We start from the raw sequence: 18,425 nt of genomic DNA, 5'->3' as shown, positions 1-18,425 counted from the left end.
TTAACAGCTTAAGCTTTGCATAAGCTAATACTCATGAGTTGTCCTCCTAAGCCAGTCTATGCTGGTCCAACTGACACTCCAGTAGTTACAGCAGAGATATCCTCTATAGAGTTCCATTTTTTATTAAGCAATAAATAAAAAAACACATAAGAGTCAGTGCTGCTTTGTTATCCTTCCTACACTTGGTCTCTGATAACAATCCATTGGAAAATGACTGGTGGTCGTGAAACGGTCCTCCTTAGGAAGAACAATGGTATGATAAAAACCGACTTTGTCCTAAGCTCTATTTGCATTGAGAAATAGCTGAATAATCTCCATTATTTTAAGAATAAATTGTTCTTTTAATTACTTGGTTTAGATTGTTGAGCATCCAGCAGTAGTAGCCTACAACAAAAGATCTCACACAATGTTAAAAAGCCTAAAGACAGCAAAAAGTTGGCACGAGCAGTGTGGCTCTTTTGTGCACAAGTTTTATACCAATAAATCTTAGGTGGGGCCTTTCCATTGGGGCTGAGGACCTCTCTCGGTCCACCGCTAATCCCCTGGCTGGTGACTTTTTGCTTGTTGTGTCGCAGCTTTTGGTCCGACCAAGGATCCGTCCCTTTTACACCCGGCTTGTCTCATGCTTTCTGCTGCCGTAGTAGCCCTTCAGATTGGAGTATGCCTACCCATACTTTTGTTCTTGCTTTGTTTTGATCTATTTACTAGTGGAGTGGAACCCTAGACACCAACCCTACCTCCGATTATGATCAAAAACAACAACCAATCTGGAAAGACTGCATATAGAACTAGATCGTCATTTTTTATATGCGGCCCTTTTGAAGCCTCCCAAGTATCACCCTCAGTGTAATTTTGTTTGAAGATGATACAATTACACTACAATAAATTGCCAACCAAGGCTCATCTCAACCGTATGTTTTTCAGAGGGGGAAAAAATATTGTTATAGCATATACTTTTACTTTTAAGTATATAAATAGAATATGAAGCATATACTTTTATCTTTAACGTCTTGGTTGGGAGTTTGGGGAAGAAAAAAAAAAAAAAAGAAAAAAAAATATTAGTGAGGAGAGAGAAAAAAAAAAGAAAGTATTTTTTTTTTCTCAAGTATATTTCTTCCCTCTTGATTGAGGGTTAAAAAAAAAAAATAATAATTTGTTCCCTTCTTGTTTAGAAGCAAAGAAGAAAGAAAAAGAAAAGAAATGTTGCAACATTTTTTTTACTATTATATTCTTAAAAGGAGCACAACAAAATTAAGAAAAAAATCAAGAAAAGATCTTATTTTTTAATTTTTTTTAATTTTTTTTATTTTCGTTGATTTTTTTCATCCATAGGAGTCTCAATCGGATGGGAGGCTTAAATAGGATGCCTGAAACAAGCCTTAGGATTGAAATATAATATTAATTTTATTTTTTATTATTAAAAAGATAAGATAGCACTTATAAAAGATCCACTAACTTTCAATTTCTTTCTTTCCAAATCTACTTAATTTGGAGGAGAAAAAGATTGTGGATTTGAGGGAATTTGTATCCTCTCCGTTTCTCTCATTTTCTTTTCATTTCTTTTATAAAAAAACTTCCAACCAATAGAAAATATTAACTTTCTCTCACATTCTTTTCTTTTCTCTCCTATTCTTCTCTCCCAACTAAGGCATAAATATATAAACTAGAAAATGACACTGAATTTTAAAATAATTTTATGAAATCTGGCCCATTTGAGCCAGCTTTGAATTGAAGTCAACAACGTGTCAGCAAACCCGTTGCAGACTTCAATTCATAAATTTCAAAAATATTTGAGATCAGAACAAGAGATCTCGATTCCCCATCTAATCCCTGTTGCCGAGTAGATAAGGCTACCCAACGATGGTCGGTGCATGATCCTCGAACTCATGTGAACTACCGACGACTGTTGGAGGCCGATGCAACTGGCGAATAGCGAACGTTAGGCTGGCCTTATCTTCTCCATGGTTGAATCCTATTTAAACCCAATCCATCCCTGTGATCAGCCACACCGAATCTCTCTCTACTTCCTCTCCCTTCTTTTCTTACCTTCGGTAGCCACCATAACCCAGCACCGCCACCCTATAGATCCCATTTTCTCTCAAAAGTCATTGATTTTTTGGTTTCTCCCCTTTGTTTCAAGATTGATTTGTGCCTCTCTTGCCGCTGGAAGTCTTTATCGATGGTCATGACCCATAGTGATCGCCACTATTGCCGATAAGCCATCCCCCTCCCTTTTTTTTCTTTTAGATGGGGATGCCGCTGCCATGGCAACAAGGGGCAGTGTCCCTTTTTCCTCTCTTGGCTCTCTTATGCACGGCTGGACTACTATCCCTAGCCACTACCGATCGTGTCACCACTCCCGCTTCTCCTCTAGTGGTCTGAGTTGTGCCACCGCCCCCTCTCCCTTCCTCCATTTTCAAGGGCCATGAGAGGGCTCTATTTCGGCTAGAGAGAAAAGAAAGAGAAGAGAGATAGAAAAGAGAAGAGAGAGAAGAGAGAGAATTAAGAGAGGAAAGGAAGAGAGAGAAAGAGGAGGAAAAAGAAAAGAGAGAAAGAGCAGAGAGAGAAAAAGAGATAGATAGATTCAATCTCTCGAACCCAGCTTGTGAATTAAATCTTAATCCGACTAAGTTTAGACAACCTAATCTGTATAGATCTGACTTGTGAATTGATCCAAATCTTAACCTAGATCAGTGCTAGACTGAAATTTTCTTTCTATTTGCACTATTTTTTCTCAAGTGAAGGCAAATTAGATTGTAATTTGTTAATGTTAGAGCCTTCGTCACAAAAGAGCACCGCATCTAGAGATTAGACTATGAATCAAAGATCAAAAATTTTGAATCTGATCGATTGTAAGTTCCATCTATCTCTGAAATTTTACTCAACACATTTCTGGTATTTTTCAATATAGAATTATATAAAAATTATAATATTTAGAAAAATTGAAAGTTGGAAAAGTATATATTTTATGAAATTCAAAAATTCGAATCAAGTATAGTGTTATCCTAATGTAAATTTTAAATATGATAGTTCCTCTATATATATTGCATAAACTTTTGAAGGCAAAAATGTAATTTTATTTTTAGAAATAAAATGTGAAAAATTATGATATGTAAATGAGTATGTTGGTTATGAAAAAATTTGATTTATATTATTGTGAAAATAAGTATGATTATTTGGTTATGATGAAATTATGACTAGTTAGACTATAATCTGGATTTAGCCAATGAAACTGATTGTTGGCTACGTATCAGAAACTAATTTTTTCTTAACTTAGCCAGTCGGAGCTGATTGCTGGTAGAGTTAGCTTTCTAGACCTAACCAATTAGGATTAATCGCTGGTATACGCTGATGCATCACATGTTTCTTTTCAAAACTAATCTCTTTGTCCTGTCACAGAGCTAATCATAACCGTGTGAATTAGGGCTAGTTTCATTTTGAGCCTAGTCAATGGGATTGATTATTGATATATGCTGATAGATCGGATATTTTTTATTTAAGACTAATCTTTTCTAAGCCTTATTATGAGACTAATCGTGACTGTAGTCACCGATGATCGAGAGAGGATTTTATTTTTTATTGCCATGCACGGCATATATTTTGAAAATTAAAATTATGTTGATATATGTATCTATTATTATCAATTGTTATATTTTAAAAAATAATTTAATTATGCTTGATCTCTCAGATCTGTTGATAACTTATTGAGTTCGAAAAGCTCACTTCCTCCTTTTTTTTTTTTTGATCCAGAAGATCTTATGCGGCTTGGGACTAATTAGTGAGGAGCACAGAATTTTTAGGTGTTAATTGGTTATTAATCTTTGAATAAAAATTATTTTGGATCTTTGTTGGAGAATTTATTTTTCTATTGAATAAAAATATTAAGAAATTTATTTTTACCACTATCTAATTAAGTTGAATTAATGTGATTACGCATTGATGAAAAGATAGACTTTACATGTTCTTTAGGGCCTTATCCTAAGGAATGTGCGGTCGTCACATATTCGATTGAGTACTGGCATCGGGGCGTGATAAATATTTTTCAAATTTTAATCAATATATATAAATATTTGGCTATATTCAAGGATATCTCTATTTAAATATGATTAGTTTTTTTTATGATATAGGAGAAAGGGTATCATTAGTCCCATATTAATTGTAAATTAATGGAGACTTTGGTTTATATAGGAAGAGACGATTCTATCTATGTGAGTCATTTTTTAAATAATAAAATCATGAGATCTATGAATCAGAAGGATAATAATATCCCACGTGTGGAACCATAAACCCTTGACCGCAACAGGTTTAAATTAAATGATATTAAAAAATCTACAATGATGTTTTAGATTGGTTGATGCGATCTATTATTCTAAATTATTTATACATCAAATTATTTTGTTTGAAAATCTCTAATCCATATATCAAATAATAAAAAAAAAGTTAAATCATAGAAAATGATATAAATTTTTTAAATATTTATATTTTATTATGTGATTGATTTAAAAATATTAGATTTTGTCTTGCGACCCTGCATCTGAATATATTTGGTTAGATATCCACTTGCTACTCCCTCTATATCTCTATATCTATAAATATATTTTTACCAAAAAAAATATATATTATATAGAAAGCTGCTGGCTTTATATATGGTGACATTTGTCCATTGACGTTCTTCCTCCACAAGCCACGTCAGTAGAAACGTGTCTGCCCCCAGTAAAAACGTCTCGAATTTCCTCGTACTATAATTGTCCCCGCTCTCCCACGGCCACCGCTACAACCCTCTAATTTTTCAGAAACTTCTCTCAAAAACGATAACAATGTCCACCAGCTTCCTCAAAACCTCCGTTCCAATCTACCACTCAGCCATAAGAAGCTTACCACCATCTGCTTTCTTTCACTTGAACCCCCCACCACCTTGGCCAATTAAGAAAGCCCACCACTTCCAACTCTTAGCTATGATGCGAACCCCGGTATCATCCAACGTGCCGCCGGAGGTGCCACGAGCGCCACCCGATCAACGACCATCTCCTCCGACCGAGCTCCCAGAAATACACCCACCGCCGGAGTTCGAACCCCGGCCGGGTGAGCCACCGCCGGAGTTACCAGTCCCCGGGCCGCACTTCCCAGAGCCGCCCAAGCCTCAGCCGCCCAAGCCGGAGGTCCCGCCGTCAGAGGTTCCACCTCGTGAGCCTCCGCCGGATGTCACGCCACCGCCAGAGATCGTGCCCCCGCCGATGGCACCGGACGGCGGTCCTCCGGATCCGGTGGCGTAGTGTAAACTAGAGAATGATGGTGAACTTTTTGTTTGGGTGCGTGGGCAATCCAATATTTTATCAATTGTAAGCTGTCTACTGCTGTGTTTTCAATTAGAGAGAGAGAGAGGGGGGAGAGAGAATAAAAATCCAATCATATATCATCTATTTATTTCGATCTCTCAAATTTCAGAATAAAAATAATCCGTGCAACGAATTTGTACAAGACATTTAAAAGCAATATTGCCTTGTACAACAGCTACAATTAGATGAACGTCACACTCTCCACTAAACCCAAAAGCTCATTATCTACCATGTAGAGATGACAATAAATTGGGTATTGATTGAATTAACTGATATCCATATTTGTCCCATAGAAAAAGAATCATATCCACATCCATCTCGGATCGAATTAGATTAGGCTCTAAAGATAGATTGGATATATTCGAATTGATCTCCTCTCTTCTCCATCTCTTGCCGCTTCATCATCACCAGCTGTCTTATCCGGCCATCCTCAAACCCTACAAAATATCATGCTATCACCAAGATTAAGCTCTCAAAACCTCAAGGGGCCAACTTACACTGCCACAACTCTCACAAAATCCCATATGCTAGAGAAAAAATCCCAATTAGAATCTAAAAATCTCTGATCTCCCTTAGATGCTCTCCTTTCTCATAGATTTCTGAAAAAGAGAATGAAATGAAAAGAAAAAGAAGCAATAAAGAAAAAAAAAAGATCAATCGATGTGGGAAAAGGTCTTACCTTTTAATTTTTTCCATCGTTCCTTTATTTTGGTTGAATTTTTCTATGTTTTTCCGTGATATTTCATCTATTTCTTCGGCCCTCAAGAGTCTCAATTAAGTGGGAGGCTTGGAGTGGCCGAATAGGGAAGCTTAAATGACAGCTAGGGTTTTGTTGGAACCCTAGTTGTCGAGCTGCCGCTACTATAGATGGAGGGGGGTTTAGGGTAAGACCTGCTGACCGCTGGGTCACCATAGCACTACTTGAGATGGTCGGGTCATCGGGTGGGCATGGGGGGTTTTGATGTATGAGAGAGAGAGAGAGAGAGGGTGGGGGGAGTGGGGGTCTATTGGTCGTCGGGCCACCGCAGGCGTAGTGCCGCTTGGGTGTTGGGGTGGGGGATGTAAATGAGAGAGAGAGAGGGAGGGGAGGCATGATTTGAACGTGAGAGAGAGAGATGGATAAATTTAAATTTATTTAAATAAAAGATATTATTAGAGTGGGTTCAAGGTAGGGCATGCCATTACACGTATCCGATCTGATCCAATTAGATAAAAATCCATCCCATTTGGGTCGGATACCCACCGGATCAGAAAAATTGCCATCCCTACTTTCGTTGTCAATTTGTAATTAAATATAATTTTTGTTTTAGAATAAAATATGGAATGATTTAGAGAAGATATCAAAGATTTAATTGGTCAGTTGGCATAAGCTAGTTTCGTTAATCACCACAATCATGTTAGGTTACTAATTCCAAATCAAACTTGGAAGGAATCGACAACATGTGTATATGATGGTCACCAAAAACTCGATAAAATGTGGGGTGGTTTTCAAGTACAAGAACCATTGCTCTTCCCTCTCTCTCTCATCTCAAATCATTGTAAATTTGATAAGAAATCCTCTCCCTAGTTCCTAGCTCTCTTCTCCACTTCAAGAAGTTATATCCTGTGTTTGGTTAGAGTCATGAGAGGATGGATGGATATGATTAGATGGATAGATAGCTTCCATCTATTGTTTGATTCAAAAATTATAGAAATAATAGATGAAAAAAGAGAGATTGTCTATCCACCTTAGTCTACTAATTTGCATCCTTCCAAATTGGAAGAATGAAGGAAGGATAGATGAAGTATTACGAATGGATTTTTACATTAACAAAATTATCTCTCATTAAATTTTTTTAATAAAATTATAATATTTTTTAATTTTTTATTCATATTATTTATATATATTTTATATAATACTATTAATCATATATTATTAAATTTTATTGATCATTATTTTAATTTTAGTATATAATTTTTATAATTATAATTAAATAATTAGTTTATTTTCTATTTTTATATTTATATTTATCATTTTTAATTAACTATTTGTATAATATTGATTAACTATTTAAACTAAATTATAAATAAATTAGTTATATATATTAATTTATTAATAATTAATTTATAAAATTATATATTCAATTAAATATTTATATAATTTTGATAGATTATAAAGATTATAAGTTTATACATTGTTTATGTCCTTAGTATAAATAAGTATTATAAATTGATAATTATAATATTTTTATCAAAGGATAGTTTAATAAAAATATTATACAAATACCACGTATTCTTTTTTTCATTCCTCCTATGTCTAATAGAAGGGTGAATCATTTCCATCTATTCTTTAATATTTCATCAAATATATGAGAGGATGGATAGAATCTTTTTTTCTATTCATCTTTTTTTCAATCTATCCTCCTACCAAATAAAGGGTGATATTTGAGGGGAAGAAAAGGTGAGTTTTTTTTTTTCAACGGATGGTAGAGCATTCTCGATAGGACCAACAAAGCAATGCCTTTTATTTTTCAAATTTTATATCTCTCCATCCATCCTCAAATCTCTAAAAAGGACTCCTCCATTTTTTTAATGATAAAGTAAATTCTTGGATTTTGTATTTTGTAGCTATGTATGGAAAACAAGTCTTTTTTTTAGTATAAGATTAGTTTTGTATCCTGCAGACGGGTTATAAAATTACATAAGTGATTATTTGAAAAAAAAATAAAAAATTATAATGATAATAATATGTATTTAATATATGGAAGGTTGAGAGCTCTTTAAGAATTTAATAGAATTGTAAATGAAAATAAAAAAAAAAATATAAAAGTTGAGGATCTCCTAAAATAATAGAATGACCAAGCTCATTTAATATGGCAGGTTGAGAGTTTTAGAAGCCTAATAAAATTTTAAAAAATTATATCATTATTTTTAATATTTTAAATAATTTTTAAATATTTTTAATATTATAATTAATAATATAATATTTATGTCGGCCCATATGGCATCATGGAGATTGATATTGTACCAGACGGTATAAAGAGGTAAAAATTTTTTACTCGTATGGATAGACTAGATTGGTAATATAGTTTCCTCCTTTCTCAGTGGAGCAGAGCATCTCACTCTTCCCAGAGGGAGAGTCCCCGCTTCTTGGGGCCTTCCCTCCATGGGAGCCTTCGAAAGATGGGGGTGGTGCCTTCTAATGGAAATTCTAGGGCTAATTGCAGCCTCTCGTCTTCTAGGCCGGCCTTCCAGCCAAGGTTCATTCGGCATAAAAAGAAGGGTTTTGGTTCTATAGGTTCCTTTCCATAGTGTAGGACCACGTCATAAACCTTGGGTACTGGACTGAGGACATGAGGGATGATGCCCTCGAGCCCGCCGGTCTCTATGATCCCAGGTTGAAGGTCGTGGATGTCGGCGGCCGAATGGGATTCACCACCTCGGGGATTATCAAGCATGTGCACACCCAGAATGTTACAATTCTGGATCAGTCGCCACACCAGCTTGCCAAGCAAGGAGTGCACAATCATTGAAAGAGATGCCGAGGACGGAGGACCTCCCTTTCCCCACTGATTCCATGGATTGATATATCTCTGCTGGAAGGTAAAATTTTTGTGACCTCTTTGCCGTGCATTTGCCCTCCTGAATTCAAAGTTGAGATCTTTCTTCCTTTTATGATGTAGTAATTATACTTGCCATGTGAAAAAGAATGTGATTCAATCATGATCTTTTTAGTTAGTGTTGGTCAAAACCATCGGTTAATTGGTGTCAGGATTTACAACAGAGCTACTTCTATCGAGCAATCGATATCTAGGATGTGATGATATTACTGCAATACTGATGAGCTGAATACCTGATTCCATACTTTAGGTAGTAGTTTAAGACAATGTCGTCTGCTTGATCAGCAGTCCCAATTTTTTATTTCAGACTCTGAACAAATTGCATTTTTCATATCAAATGGCCTCTATCCAATTTAGGTAGAACGAAGGTTCTTGTAGGTAGGGATTATATTTGTCAACTTGCTTTCTGGTCTTTCTTCAGATATTGGTATGGGATTTCCTACTCAAGATGTTGCTTCTGCTTCAAAATCTGTGTGGAATTTCACTTCTAGACCTGCTCCTAGTTGCTTGTTTACTCCAAGTTTTAGAGACTTCCCTTCTTGCTCTCAGACCTGGCTTGCTCCTGTACCGCGTTAAAGTTTTATTGATTAAGGTTCAGATCAGATGAAAACAACTCAATGAAAGGTTGAAATTACTATTTTGCATATTTTAACATTTATAGGCGTTGCATGGGCACGTATAGAAATCATTTGATTTGAGTTTTGATCAGCTTTCGTGTTATTATGTTTTCGACAATTGTCCTTGAACTGCAATGGCTTTCTTATGAAATGACTTTCTTATGAGTTATGTGAGAGGAATTCATATTGAATTACATAGATAGATTAGCCTAGGCCCTACATTTTCTTTGATAATGTTGACTCGATCATCATTCCCCAGTATTGAATATTGGCCTGATCCGCAACATGGAATCAAGGAAGCGTACAGGGTGTTGAGAACTTGGAGGAATAGCCTGTGTGATTAGTCTTGTATACCGAACCTTTTGGCTCCCTCGCTTCTTTGCTGACATGTCCTAAGTAGAATACATTGAATGGTTTCACAGGGCTGGATTTAGGGATGTTAACTTGAAAAGGATTGGCCACAAATGGTACCGTGGTGTTCTTCGGCAGGGCCTGATTATGGGATGCTCTGTGAGAGGTGCGCCTCTGGGGTTTCTCCTCTGCAGGTAAATCTTTTCTAATTCATCATAGATATAATCTCTCTCTCTCTCTCTCTCTATATATATATATATATATATATATATATATATATATATAGCACCTATGATGCTAAATTCATTTTTCTTGTTCATCGTCCTTCATTATTTCCATTTGTTCATTGCTATCTGCTTCAATATCATAGTATGATTGAAAATTCTAATCTAAAAATGGAGAAAAGGTTTTTCTCATGAAAACTGTTCATAAGATGTAGCTCATAACAAGGAAGATGTACAACTACCATGTATAAAGACCTGAAGATACTTATTATAGAGAATGGTCCTTTTTAATGATCTTGCAAAAGGAGGAGGCATCAGAACTCAATAACTTTAACATAAATTTAATTGCAGCATATTAAAAATCATTACATATTAGTAATCTGTAAGGATTTTCTTGTTCTTGTTGTGATTTCTTTTTATCTTTGGTGAATTAGCTTTCATACAAACTTTCAGAAATGATGTCATCATAAGAAAGATTCTGGTTACTTGTTCATTTAAAGCGGCCAACTTCCCAAAGGTTATTTAGGTAAATAAAGTACGGCTGAATATAAATAGTCTGACTTGGATGAAAAAACCACATTGCTTACTAAATGAGACATATAGGAACAAATGCTAGGACTTCCATCATGACACCTTGTGCAAACCCTTAGGGTTCAAACTACATTAAGAATCAATTGGTGACAAGTGAATCCATCTTCTAGACTTGTAAACAAAATGTCCTATGGGATAGTATCTCCAGTCCTATTAATGTGGCCAGTTATCCACAAGCACCATCTTTCTGAAAAAACAAAAATCTCTCACCAACCAATCTACCAACTTTCAAGAGGTTCCATCTGTAAGAGTTCTTAGAGTCAGGCTTACAGATGCGCTGCATCTCCCCTTGAATATTATAGAATAACGTGTGCAGCTGGGAGGCCATCTTGATATATTATTTGACATGTAGCTTGATCAATAAACCCTACACATCCTCCAGATGGCACCTTTAATATAACTTCATGCCCTATCTGCATGAATTCTATGTGTATAATGAAAAACTTACACCTCTGAATAATCCAAACAAAAAATGTCACATTAGGGGATGCTTGTCACTATGTTGGATTTATTTATATAATCATTTGGTATGCCATTAACCATGAGGATCTGTTTATATTTTTCATAAGGAAAAAATTCAAAATATTCCCCAATAATTCAGACAAGTACTCCATGTATGTTTCATATTGTGAGGTCTTAAATTCCTGTTATGTATGGTTTATGTGCCTGTGAATCGTATATCAATTTTACCGAAAGAAACCTCATTCTGCTCATTTTGCCTCATAATTTAAGGTGTAATGTTCTAGTGAAAACCCAAAGTACTAAAACTTGCTTCTAAGGTTCACCGACTTGGAACCAGATCTCATGCTAGCCAACCGGTGGTACAAGTCGGTATGCTCCTATACCGGATTGTAGCTTGCCTAAGCTGACACATAAACGAGGGAGAATTGGGATGAAAGAGAGAGAGGGGGGGAGGGAGGGAGAGAAGGAAAGGGAGGCCAATGATGGCCACCAAAGGGCCGTCGAGGCCTCCGGGGCTCTGTGGTTCTCTGTGAGAGGAGATTAAAGAGAGAGAGATAGAAAAGAGGAGGGAGGGAAATGGTGGGAGAGGAAGGCGGTAGGGAGGCTGCCAGATGGTTGCGATGGCCGGCTGATAGTCAAAATTGACCCCGCGGATACCGTAGGTTTAAAATAGGGGCGACTCACCCCTGTTCATTGCAGTTTTTTAAAAAATGCAATGCACAGTAAAGCTGTTAATGACTTTGAAAAATATGATGAACAGGGGCAGATGACCCATGTTTCGAACCCACGGCATCCAAGAGGTTGATTTCGATCGTCCAGTGGCCACGGCAGCCCTCTAATAGCCTCGCCGCCGCCTTTCCCTCTATTTCTTTCCCTTCTTTCTATCTCTATCTCTCTCTAATCTCCTCTCACGGAGGACCGTGGAGCCCTCGAGGCCTCGACAGTCCTCCGACGGCCTTGGCAGGCCACCGCTAGACTCTCCCTCTCCTTCCCTCTTCTCTTTTTTCTCTCTGTTCCTCTCTTTCCTTTTCCCTTGCTTCGCTTTCGCCATCATTCTGCATCGAATGCTTGAGCTGCATCAATTGGCTGTCGATAAGGTTTCACATGCCCTGGACCATAAGGTTTGGGACAGTTTGGCATTCCATGCCTACTTCCATTACATTGAAAAATTTACACAAGAAAAGAACAGCAGATTTCCTTACTTCCATATATATCATATATAAACATTTAATGATTTGTGAACATGTTAGTCTTCTGGTTATGAGATTATTTGGGTCTTTGTGCAGCTTGGTCCAAAGGCTGAGGATGTGAAGATGTCTGTGAATCCATTTGCCTTCCTCTCACATTTCATCTTAGGTACCATTGCAGTGGCATGTGTTGGTGCCCATTGATATGTGGATTAAAGATCAGATAGTTGCCAAGGGAATGCTAGTATGAATGAGAGAGAGAGAGAGAGAGAGAGAGAGAGAGAGAGAGAGGACAGCACGGTTTGTGATTACCAGTATCAAATATGGCATTATATATCCCATTAGGCCTTCTTTGTTGTCTTTATTACTTTGACACCTTTCTTATATCAATCAGGATTAGGAGGACATATGGTTTCAATGGAATCATATTCCAAGGATGCTTTTATGCCTTAATGTGCTATGCAGAGATAGGTTGTTGGACAAATACATCATACACAGTAAAGATATGGCAGCAATAGAGCTTATTTACAATATATCCACTCGATTCCATAATTTGGTTGGGATATTCTTAATATTGAATGACTAATAATGTATGCATTTGTTGGGCAATTAATTAGGTAAAGTTGGAACACTAAACACATGTTTTGACCAAAGGTGCATATAAGAGAAAGATGTTGCATGTGTTTAAATCTGCTCTTGTGATATTTCAACTTTAGATTTGCTATATTTCTAACAAAATCTCTCTCTCTCTCCCCCCCCCCTCCCTCGCTTAAGTTATGAATCTTTGTCTTTTAAATCAAATAGGTCTAGCTAGCTCAAAAAAATTAATGTAGGTCTATCCTTGTACAGTGATATGATTAAACTACAATCTTTTGCCAAGCATCATATACCTTTGTAAATAGAAAAATTCTACAAGTACAACTGATTCAGACTTTTCTTAACCAGATTATGATATAGAATCAAAGAAGTCGGTTCATTTGTTGTTTCATAAGATTATAAACCTCAAAGTAAAAGTCTTACACACATCCATAAAAATAAAATGCTTACAAAACTTAGTAAAAAAGAGAAACAATGACAAAGGATTGCAGCCGCTACGAGATCTCTCCAAATTCTCACCAGATTCCTTTATTTGTGAAACCCAAGCAATTCAGATCTTATTACACCCTCCTCAAATCCACTCAATAAACTCAAAAACTTCAACTCAACGGACAGATAAGAAAGAATGATAAAAGAAAATAAAAATAGCTTTAATTTATTGCTGTTGTGCAGCACATGCAGTTGCTGAAAAGGGATGATCTAGACTTGTGCTTCGCTCTCCCTCTGGGAGATGTAGCCTCAAATTTCTTGGCGGGAGATTGCCATGCTTCATCTACATCCTTTTTTGGGACTACTACTTTTTTCTCCAGCGACTTCACATCAGAAGCTTCCTCTTTCATGAGGCTGAGAAGTGGTGTTTTCAACTTCCCGGAGTCACTTCTTTCCAATGTTGGAGGTTTGCACTCCATGGGCTTTTTATGGAATAGAAGTGGGCTTTTATCGGATTCTTCACTGCTTGCTTCAAGTATTGAAACTTGAGTTCCTGCACCAATCTTGCTGATAATTTCTTGATTTGCAGTGGTTTGGTATCTTGTAATGTTCTCATCAGTTTCAGCAACACTTCTTTCAAACCCCAAAACAACACCTGTAGCAGTCTTATCAGGATATAGAAAAGAATTTTGCTTGGATACTTCAGTCTTGACTCCTAGATCACCAATATTATTCTCTGAGTTCCCCGGGGCTCCATATTCATAACATTCAGATAAATCTGTGAGACACTTCATGCTTTCTAGAAGTAGTGGGATTTCCTCACTGCCTCCTTTCTGTGACTGTGATGCTGAAATTTCATTTTCTACAATTGATTTTTCAAGACAGTAGCCAGCTTCCATAGTTTCATCAGTCCATCCATTGTGCTTTTCTTGATTTGATTCAGTGGCAAATCTTCCATGGCTTTCGAGTTCTTTGAGATCGGAAGCTGAAACAAGGACAGCAGCATGGCTCATGGAAGTGCATTCCTGTTCTTCATTCCAAGAGTGCATTGCAAAATCCTCAGCTGGTTCACTGTTTTCAAATTTTGGAACTTCATTTGCTTGAGTCCTCATCTGGCTCATAGATGGATTTATCTCATATGGAATTTGCTCCTTATTTTCTAGCTCAAATACCGTGACAGTAGTTTTATCAGTTTGATTTGGGAGCCCTGAACAGATGTCAAGGCATTCATTAACATTGTTCAAGGAGTCAATATTAATATCTGTTTCAGATTCCTCTGTAGTTTGTTTGCATTCAAATTCTTGAAAGCAGTCTGGAGAAACAAGATGTGGCGGGATCAAGTTATTATTCACATCAGATGGTTCTGTTAGAGGTGCAGGTGGTGCTGTTTCTAAATTTATCTCATATGCTTGTTCCTCCTCAGACATGGTTGCATCTGGCACATCTTTGATTTGATCATCAGTGAAAAGTTCACTTTCTCCTGCAGTTTTTCTTGTTTCTGTTTCCTTCGTCATTTCTTTACTAGCTGTATCATCTTTGATTTGATCATCAATGAGAAGTTCACTTTCTCCTGCCGTTTTTCTTGTTTCTGTTTCCTTCATCATTTCTTTACTAGCTGTATCAACAGGATCCAATAAATTTGAGGACAATGTGAAAAATCTTTTCCCATTGATGTCATTATCTTTTAATGCATTGGTTTCACTATCTGAATCTTCACATTCTACGGTTATCTGTTCTTCACTTTTTTGTGTTTCATTTAAATCTTCTGATTTGTTCACCATATCTATACTCAAAGTTGCAACAGGATCTGGCAAAGATGAGGATAATTCAGAAAGTGCTTTCTCATGGCTTTTGTTGTCCTCAAACTTGTTTTCCTTGTATGATCCTTCATTGCTGGGTTCCATATTTTGTTCATGTTTGTTATCTGTGTTTTCCTTGTATGATCCTTCATTGCTGTGTTCCGTAATTTGTTCATGTTTGTTATCTGTGACTGAATAATCTATAACTGAAACAATAGTTCCTGTTTCCACTATCTTGATCTCTCCTTCTGTATATTTATTTTGCTCCTTAGACATCAAACTTGATGTGTAATCTTGTTGCTTTTCTTGTGTGCTCTTAATGTTTTTTGTCTCATCAATTTGAGCTGCCTGCTCAATCACTGATTCTTCTGATCCGCCATCCCTGCTTTCCTGCTTTTCTTCTTGATTGGGATCTATGGCTCTAAGTTGGGAAGCAATACTCTCACCTTCAATATCATCCTTCATTGTTTCTTTTTCTAATGTCCCCTTATAATCATCATCGTCAGTGAGATTTAGGCTCGTGCCATTCATCTGTGGGTTCATCTCGGGTGATTTTTCAACCTCTTCTGGATCATCTTCTATGATCAAACTTTTAATTTCAGAATCAGCAGCATCCAAATAAACACTGTTGATTGATTCATTTGACAAACTATTTTTCTGTTGCACTGGTGTGGATTCATTTGCTACTATATCAAATTCAGGAAGTTGTTGCCTTTTATTTTCTTCATATTTTTGTTCAACTACATTACTGTTTATCAAAGCTCCCTCTCCACAAGATCCACTCTCATCTGCTGGAATTTCTTTTATATTATTATCTAATATTGGGTCGGATTTGGTGACACTGCCTTCATTCATTCTTTCACCCCTTTCATTTTCTAATTCATCACACCTTCTATCAGATCCTGCACTGTCCTCATTGCTAGCCCTCTGCTCCATTATGTCTCCTGCGAAGGATTCTTTACAACTCATACTGGTGGGTTCCTCCTGTTTATTGTTCTTTAGATCTACTGATAGGTTTGTTAATGTTTCTCCATTTCTAGACAAAGTGTTGAGTGATGACTTGATCTGTTCCTCCTCTGTTGCAATCAAATTCCACACATAAAAAGGTGCCCAGAAATACATATATTATTGAATAATGTATTAATTTTACTTCTATTATAAACTTCTTTCTATATAACCAGACATTTTATCAGCTGTTTGTCAATTCTATGTATGACAGTCCAACATGGCAAGCATCATTTTTAGATCTTGATGACTTCCTATATGATCTGCCCATTTTTTGTTTCTCAACTACATGTACATAATCCTATAGCATATCTTGGTAAAAAAAGTCCAATCAATTAATCAATTATATGTACCTATATAAGTAGAGATACGAGCAAGAAGTAAACAAACTTACAAACACTATTCTAGTTTAGCAGTATTTGATTCATCCAGCAACACTACTAATTCTAGTAAAGCATTTTTTCATGAAAAGAAATCACAAAAGAATGATGGTCGAATCACAATGAATACTAACCTCTTCCTTCAGACATCTGTTTCTGAATCAGATTATCATCTGTTGCTGATGAGTCATCATAAGTTGATACCATGTGCTTTTCATGCAACTTGTTAAATTCTACCGACAAGTTGATGGATCCTGGCTCTTTGAATCATTGACATTATTTGACATGATCACAGCTTTCGGAGTTTTGCAAGTTGCTACATCCTCAGAATCATGTTGCTCAGCAGCTTAAAAGAAAAGAAATTCGAACTAGGATTAATCAACATTTAAGACACTGAAGCTAATTACCTTCAAATGCAATAGAAACTTACCTTGCTTACCATCTGCAAGATCATCAATTGCTCCTTTCAGGCCATCTACATTATTCGACATAACCAAAGAGTTTGAAGATTCCTTCATAGCTTCGGTATTGTCTTGCTCTGTCGCTGAACCTTTAAAATATATAAAAAAGTAACCACACAAAACTTGATGCTAATCAGTATAGAAGCCAACAGAAAAACATACCATGCAGACCAGTTACATTTGAGTTTCCCATCTCATTACCCATAGTACCTATTGATCCAAACTCTACAATTTTAAGGACAATGGTCAGTGACTATGGCCCTAATGTGCTTAAGAGAGTTTCCCAAGATTGAGCATTAAAATGACATGGAAAAGGGCAATGAACTCCATACCATGATGATGGTCTGCACCCTTAAGGTAGCTATAAAGACTGAGCAGCCAGCGGAGTTCTGCGCAAAAGCCAGGGGGCTATACTTGATGCTAAACCAAGACTATTGCTTCAAGCACAAGTGACAAGCACCTTAGGAGCCATCAATTTGGTGGGCATTAACAAAAGGCTTATATACAGACCAGAAAACAGCTAAGATAACTTTATCTGGTAGTATATGTAATCAGTACTAGATGTCTTTCTTTGAAAAATTTAAGCCACTGTTCTTGCCGAGATCAAGATCTATCTTGACTGTGATTTGGAAAGAGTCCTTGGTGGGACCCAATTTAACTCTGGTTGGTTCCATGGACCTCAAATGTTTGATCATGTAATACCAGCTGTTAATGCTGAATAGCTTTCGGCGCCAGCAATGGAGCTGATCCCAAGAGGAGAAGGCCTGGATCTTTAGAAAACCATACTTCCATTCTTTCAAGGTTTCTTGGTGAAAAAGATAATGCTAGGTGCATTGAGGAGGCCTAGAGCCTTGGGTTCTTTACTTCTAATCTAATCATGGCTCTATGGAGTTCAACATTCTTGTGTATTCTAAAGTGACTAAGAAGGGACCCCTCTGTTCTTTATATCTCTTTCCCCCAGAGTGGTAGTGGATTTCCACCACCCCACTTTTTCTAAAATACTAGACGTTGGCATGATTACCATCACTTTGCATCTTGCACCTGCTTCTTTCTAGTACGCAGCCAGTTTTTCTGCCAACCAGTAATAAAATATTATGATCTACCAATCAAGTCTTACCAATCCATTTTGGTTGAGATCTAAAATGTTCGACCTTTACTGTTTTTATGGCATGGCATACCATTAAGGAAAATAAAATTTACACCTAGGATTGCTTGCTTGTTAAAAGCATGAATGAACTATTGTTGTATGTTTAGTTAAATAAGATTGACATCTTTCTGCTGGCACCTAACTATTTGTTTAGGTTGCAATCCGACCATTTTGTTTATTTATTTATTTATTTTGGTTTTACTAGGGATACATAAGCAAACTACTAGTGATATGGTTAAA

The 18,425-nt window shown here is 36.6% G+C and overlaps 2 protein-coding genes and 1 pseudogene across 2 annotated transcripts; 1 reads left to right on the top strand and 2 right to left on the bottom strand.

Moving 5' to 3' along the window:
- The first annotated feature begins 8,405 nt into the window (after nt 1-8,405).
- On the top strand, nt 8,406-12,900 carry LOC105046608 (2-methyl-6-phytyl-1,4-hydroquinone methyltransferase 1, chloroplastic-like; annotated as a pseudogene).
- A 714-nt stretch (nt 12,901-13,614) lies between these two features.
- LOC140858848 (uncharacterized) lies at nt 13,615-14,505 on the bottom strand. The gene has a single exon (XM_073260132.1). The coding sequence runs from the start codon at nt 14,503-14,505 to the stop codon at nt 13,615-13,617; it is 891 nt and encodes a 296-aa protein (XP_073116233.1).
- Nucleotides 14,506-14,552: 47 nt separating this feature from the next.
- LOC105046610 (uncharacterized) lies at nt 14,553-17,339 on the bottom strand. The gene is made up of 5 exons (XM_073260131.1): nt 17,201-17,339; nt 17,008-17,127; nt 16,712-16,923; nt 14,716-16,268; nt 14,553-14,600 (listed from the first exon to the last, which is right to left on the bottom strand). Exons 3-5 carry the CDS (start codon nt 16,782-16,784, stop codon nt 14,553-14,555), a joined length of 1,674 nt encoding a protein of 557 aa, XP_073116232.1. The 5' UTR covers nt 16,785-16,923; nt 17,008-17,127; nt 17,201-17,339.
- Nucleotides 17,340-18,425: the final 1,086 nt, after the last annotated feature.

The sequence above is a fragment of the Elaeis guineensis genome, chromosome 6 (genome assembly GCF_000442705.2).
Source record: "Elaeis guineensis isolate ETL-2024a chromosome 6, EG11, whole genome shotgun sequence".
In the NCBI taxonomy this organism is placed as follows: Eukaryota; Viridiplantae; Streptophyta; class Magnoliopsida; order Arecales; family Arecaceae; genus Elaeis; species Elaeis guineensis.
The sequence above is the reverse complement of the archived record's forward strand: the minus strand, read 5'-3'. Positions and strand labels throughout refer to the sequence as shown.

Excerpts from the sequence above, each read along its gene's own strand:
- LOC140858848 (XM_073260132.1), bottom strand. The coding sequence starts at position 14,505 with ATGAGGACTCAAGCAAATGAAGTTCCAAAATTTGAAAACAGTGAACCA.
- LOC105046610 (XM_073260131.1), bottom strand. The coding sequence starts at position 16,784 with ATGGTATCAACTTATGATGACTCATCAGCAACAGATGATAATCTGATT. Across the intron at positions 16,269-16,711 it reads ACAGATGTCTGAAGGAAGAG|AGGAGGAACAGATCAAGTCA; the intron begins GTTAGTATTCAT and ends TGATTGCAACAG. Across the intron at positions 14,601-14,715 it reads ACTTGATCCCGCCACATCTT|GGCTCCCAAATCAAACTGAT; the intron begins GTTTCTCCAGAC and ends ACATCTGTTCAG.